Source organism: Sceloporus undulatus, chromosome 4 (genome assembly GCF_019175285.1).
Source record: "Sceloporus undulatus isolate JIND9_A2432 ecotype Alabama chromosome 4, SceUnd_v1.1, whole genome shotgun sequence".
NCBI classification, from domain to species: Eukaryota; Metazoa; Chordata; class Lepidosauria; order Squamata; family Phrynosomatidae; genus Sceloporus; species Sceloporus undulatus.
In genome coordinates, this window is record NC_056525.1 from 120734165 (window position 1) to 120740549 (window position 6385).

At 41.3% G+C, this 6385-nt stretch overlaps 1 protein-coding gene across 1 annotated transcript in view; it reads right to left on the reverse strand.

Annotated features, from left to right (window-relative positions):
- Nucleotides 1–3704, reverse strand: part of LOC121929028 (laminin subunit gamma-2-like) — a 9695-nt gene extending 5991 nt beyond the window's left edge. The window contains exon 1 of the mRNA XM_042464350.1: nt 3601–3704. Within this exon, the coding sequence (XP_042320284.1) occupies nt 3601–3653 (53 nt within the window). The 5' untranslated portion in view covers nt 3654–3704. The remainder of the gene's footprint in view (nt 1–3600) is intronic.
- Between the last annotated feature and the right edge of the window lie 2681 nt (nt 3705–6385).

Here is a 6385-nt window from a genome sequence, read left to right on the forward strand (position 1 = left end):
TAAAATAAAAAATAAAAAGCAATAATAAAAATTAAAAAAATTAAATAAAATAAGTAATTTATATTTTAAAAAATAATTAAAAAACCCCAAAATACCAAGGCAGACCTAATGGCCACTGACTCAGCTTTCCTCTTCCTCCTCCTCCTCCTTCTGTGGCCCAATTCTGCCCTGGCCTTCAGGCACCCTTCATCCGGCTCCTTCCTCTGGCTCCTTCCTCCTCCTCCTCTCCCCCTCCTCCTCCTTAGGATGGCTGGCGCAGGAGGAAGGGAAGCGGGATAGGAACGCGCGCGCGCGCGGAGGAAATGGAGCAGGCACGCGCACTGCCACTGGCCCCTACTGAGGCCTGGGCAGCGCGCAAGCCCTCCCAGTGGGGGCGCGGTGGCAGCGGCGCTTCTGCCGCCGGCCTGCCGAGGAAGAGGAGGAAGGTGGAGCCGGAGGAGGAGGAGGAGGAAGGTGGAGCCGGAGGAGGAGGAGGAGGTGGGTCGGCGCCGCAGCAGCCGCATTAGCAGCAGCGGCAATGGCCGGAGTGGACCCCCCAAACCGGGAACAAGGCACGGGTGGGGGCCCAAACCGGACCGTGACCGGGAGGGGCCCCCCAAAACCGTGAATGGCACGGGGGCCGCCGGGTTATGGCAAGCCTACCAGTGAACCACCAAAACTCCCAGATAGCCTTCCATTACAAACATGCTATTTTAGGGCCTGCAACTCCAAAATTGGGGGGGGGCATAATCAGCAACTTAAAATGCCCCCCAAAGTGACTGAGAGTGATGCAATGTCACTTTTGGTTAACCAAATAATGACCACAATGGAATGGTGCAGCCTGCTGGGCTTCAAAATGAGCCACCTAAGGTGTAATCTGTTTTTATTTTCAAGTTTTGCTTTTGCCATTACAACCTGAGGAACGGAAAAGTGATACCTAAAAAGAGATGGGTGTTAAGATAAAGAGAAATAAAGCAAAATGATGGATCAGAAACTGAGGTTTTGTTTGGTCCCAAGGTGGGCAATATCTGGGGTGGAAGGGCCATATTCCTGTTTTTGAACTGCACCTTACTTTCCACTTCAGCAGTGCTTCTGGGAGTTAAATAACACTGATGTTGGTGAAGTGACAGAGGCCAAAGAAATGTGGGGCAGGGGTTGCATGTCACCTGCAGGCCATGTATTAAATCATTCTTAGTTTAAATAATTAATCTTGCCTTTGCAGAAATTATTTGTGTGAACTGAGGAGCAAGACTTCAAAAATGCTGAGAACTTTTTTTAGAACATGGAGGTCATGATTTAAGATTTGGGTTGCATGCTTATACCTAGTAAGATAAAGCTAAGGCACATGCTGCATTTAAAAATCATTATACAGTCAGCCCTCTGTATCCACGGATTCTTTATCCACAGATTCAACCATCCACAGCTTGAAAATATTTAAATATATATATACATTGCAAAACACAAACCTTAATTTTGCCATTTTATATAACGGACACCATTGTACTATGCCATTGTATTTAATGGGACTTGAGCATCCATGGATTTTGGTTCTAAAACCAAACCTCAGTGGATACCAAGGGCCCACTGTATAAGAAATGCTCTTTTGTGAGTTTGGCTTAAATACAAGCCAAGACTCTTCCCCAAGATATTAGCTACTTCCACGCAAGAGGCTTTCCTTAGGAAAGAATGGGCTAAAAGTTGAAATGGTTATTATATGTTGATATTATGTATTAGGAACAAGACAGCTGGGAGCTGAAGTCAATGGAGATGCTACTTAGAAGGCAAATATCTTAATTTGTTTCCAAACCTCATGGAGAGATTTGACCAACTTAATAGAAATCCAACCATAGAGGTTGGAGAAAATTAGTTTTATTCAGAACTGTGCAAACATGATGTTCACATAATCAAAAAGGTGTATAAATATTCTTTTTAAATGAGAGATGGAAGATGAATGAGTAAAAGATTATATGATTAAGTGGGCACAAAACTTTGAAGACAATGTTCACTTGGAGATTTGGGGAAAATGTGGACTAAAGATATAAAATCTATGCAGTACGTAATTTAAAATAAAATATGTTTAAAATGAGGTACAGTTGGAATTTAACGTCAAATAAGTTATTGAAATTTTAAAAGAATGCTTCAAATCAGTGTTGGGGCTGTCCAGATAATGAAAGCACTGTTTTAAAATGTGGTGGACATGTAAGAAAGCAAAAGGTTATTGATCTAAGTAAGATATATTAGTCAATTCAAAAAGTTTTAAAGGTACAGCTTTCAATGGCACCAGAAATGTTTTGTTGGGCATTATGAGTAAAGAACTGGATAGTGAGTATGGATTACTTCTTAAATATATGTTAACATGGCAAGAAAATTGTTTGCTCAAACATTGAAATGAATGAAAGCACCAACGGCAGAAGAATGGATGTTTAAGGTTGCTGAGATGGCTCAAACTGCCAAATTAAAGTGGGTTCTAAAGGATAAGCCAGTTGATGACTTTCTGAACTTTTGGAAACCACTGATGGACTTTTTGAGCAATAAGAATTCTAATTATGCTGTTATTTATGGGTTTAGGTATTACCAGCCTTAGCAACTGTGTCTACTTAGATCTGTAATGGCAAATAAACATATCTTTGGGGGGGAATTACAATTTGAAATGGGGGATCAGAGTCCTTTTGTGTTTTAGTTCTATTTATTTCTTTATTTACTATGTCACCTTTCTCCTAAATGGGACCCAAGGTGGCTCACAAAAGATATGCAAAAAACAGTACAACTTTAAAAAACAGAATTAAAACATCACATCAATATAACAGGTTAAAAACACAAAATCATTAAAAACATACTAAGTTAAAAATATAAAAACATTAAATACATACAAATAAAATTCCTCAAAAAAAAGCATCCCTGGCGCAGTTACATAATAAAAGCCTGCTTGAAAGGAAAAGTTTTTGCCTGCCAGTGGAAAGAGAGCAGGGAAGAGGCCAGACTAGCCTCCCAAAGGGCAGGAGCAGCCACTGAATTTTAGTTACTCAGGGCCCATACAGACAGGCCAAAATAAAGCTGCTTCGGATCACTTTGGAGGCATGCTGTTTAAATGACACACATATTGTAAGAGGCCAGAAGCTGCACCAAAGCTGCACTCCAGTCCTTAGGACTGGAATGTGGCTTTGGTGTGGCTTCCAGCCTCTTAGGACACATGCATCATTTAAATAGCATTCTTCCAAAGTGACCCGAAGCAGCTTTGTTTTGGCCTATCTGTACAGGCCCTGAGTTAGTGTTTAGGATACTAGTTAAGTTGTGTTTATTGGTTTAGTGTAGATTTTAGTCTACTATTTAGTACAATGTCTAGTCATAGTTTAGTCTTCATTTTACGTGTGTGTGTGTGTGTGTGTGAAAATAGAAAGAAAAATAACAACAGTATAAGCAATGGAAGTAAAGGAAAATAAAATGCAAGATCTAAAATGGCTTATTTGTATGTATACCATATGAAAAGGAGTCCCCAAGGGCCAGCCATCAATGTGTGAACCTGCACATGACAACTGATTCAATTATATTGCTGCCATCATTAATATGGTGGCACTGCAGTGTTACACAGATGAATGTTCGCTGACTTCCTAAGTAATTTACCTGAATGTGTAGGTCTGGCTGTCTCTACAAGACAGCATCCTTCCATTGGGCATAAGCGGAGTAGTGATTTTTAAGCCAGCTCCTTCCAAGACAACATCATGTTGGGAAGGACGACGGCCAGGTCGGTTCACACGATAATCAAAAGACAATGTCTGTCCATAACTCAGCTGCTGGTTTCCAAGGAACTTGGCTACAAAGGAAGTATGAAGTAAACAACAGTTCAAAAATGACATTTACTAAAAACAAACAAATGTGTGCCACTGGCAGGGGCTAGCATTAGGCATGTGACAACTTATTGGTAGATAAGATTTCAAGGAAACCTACCAATATCAATGGCCTATCTCCCACTGATATTCTAATCCTGCTTTTTAGGGGGAAAAGGTGTTCCAGAGCAAACTATTCACCATATTCCAGTAGTACACTGGGAACATTACTTTGAATGGCTAACTTTGCAGAAAGAGCAATCCTTTTTACTTAAATTATTTCACTATTTCAATTGCTGGGAAGCTACTGAACATATCTTCACAGATCACTAACTTGTAGCTCCTCTAACCATGAGAAATGCAACACCCTAGATCATGAATTTCTGGATAAAATGAATGGATGTAACGGTACCCAGAAAGTGAATAGAAGCATTCTGAAGAACACTGAGTGCTGTCTCAATTATACTATAAGGTTGAATAAGAATACATTTAAAATGGGACATAAACAGAATAGCATTTAAGTGGGCTTCAAAGAACTGATTATTCCAGTTGTCTTTTAGTAATGTGATTTTCATTCTTGATACAGTTTTACATGTTATATGATAGTTCAACTGATTGTATTTTATTGATTTAAAGTTTTACTCTGTGAACAACTTGGGGGAAGCTTTGCCCCAAAGGGTGTTATAAATAAAGTGTTGACACTCTCTAGAAGTCAACAACGGTATGAGCTGGAAGAGGGATGGAGAATGTGTTGACATCTAGATATTGTTGGACCGATACGCCTATAGTTTGTCACTGTGGGCTATGCTTGCTCGATAGGGATTACAGCCCCAAAAAACATGTATTAGAACCTGCTGAGTTAAAGTGCAACAATGGCTAGAAGCATGTGATAATATTAGCAAATAAATAATATATTAAAGAATACAAATGAACTATCAGATCATTCTCTGTACTGCTCCTCTGCTGTGAGATACAGACATACATACCTGGTGCCACAAAATAGATGGGATCTGACCTTCTTGCTGCCACATAAACTACCTTATGGTGTGAAGACCATTGGAGTGGCAAAGGGGACCCATTTCCTTGAGCTTGCCAACCTTCATCTCCTGATATACAAGAAAACCAATTTACTAAATGAACTTGGAAATTCAATCTACAGCACACTCACTGACTCAGAAAATGTGACTGCAAAGGAGTTACAGCAATTCTTTCCATCTTATATAAAAGGAAGGTGCACATGGAGGAAATAAGTAGCCATGGTCAACAGTTATTCCTTCTTTTAAGGACAAGATGATTCCTTGAATGTCGGACTAGATAACCTTCCAGTGTGTAGTAGTGGTTAGAATATTGGTTCTAGGGCTTTAAAGCTACTATTAAAGCTAGAGAATACCATCTTTGACAGTACTTATCACAAGACATTGTAACTATTTTGTTCCTGCTTTACTGCTAGAGTGTCCTTTTTCATTGATAGGGAACATCTGTCAATAAACTCACAAATATGCTGCTCTAGCATTTGTCATCAAGTGTGATAACTTCCTCAGTGGCAGTTCCATCACTGGACAGTCACATGGTGTCAGTGTCCTCTCCTCTCCTCCCTTTCCTCCTTCCCTATTTCAGGGCAGGTTTTTAAAAATACTTTTTCTTTTCTCTTAAACCCCCCCCCCCCCAAAAAAAATGACTGTCTTCTCCTGGTGAGGAGAGATTCTCATTTCTTCTTCGGCAGGTGGAATGGGGGGAGAGCAAGCATTGACCAAAAATATTTACTCCAGAACTACATTACGAATAAAAAACAAGAGAAAGGCATGCTGGGGTTGGCCATGGGGCAAGGAGGCGGAGTTAAAAGAGAATGAAGAAGCAAGTGCACGGGGACCCTTGGCGGTGGAAAATGCCCAAGTTGTTCTATTGAAAGACAGAAGAAGTAATAAAATTTCCAAAACTGGCACATTTTCATTCTTTTAATAACATGACTGGCAAGATCAAAGCGAGACCAAGGCTTGTGTGATAAAGTCCCAGTGGCACCGCTAGGGGCATACAGGGGGTACAAACTACACTGGGTGACACCCCAGAGGGGAGTGTTATCTGGTGGGGTGGTATACCCGGAGAGTCCAGTATGGCTACTGGGCAAGCAAGCAAGGGCACTTTCCTGTTTGCCCAGTAGCCCTACCAGATCCTAAAAGGGAGGAGCAGCCTTCAGAGCCCGACGCGTCAAGAGCCCCACAGGACCCCAGAGGAGCAGCCTTCGGAGAACCCCCCCCCCCCCACGTCAAGAGCTGCATGGGACTCCAGAGGCCAGGGCTGCTGGAGTCTGACTGGGCAGGGGAAAGGGCAAAGTAATTCCCACCATCACCAACTAGAGCAGTGCCATTGTAAAGTGCTACAATTTTGGAAATCTAAGTCCAAGTCCCCAGTGAAGTATTAAACCTAGTAGGTAATGTTGGGCCAGTCACTAACAGCATGAGCTATTTTACAGTGTTGTTGTAAGAATAAAGTAAGGAGCAGGGAAGTCCATATACACTGTCTTAAGTTCATGGGTGGGGAGGCCAGCTATACATTTAAATAATAAATAAAAATTAAAATCAGGA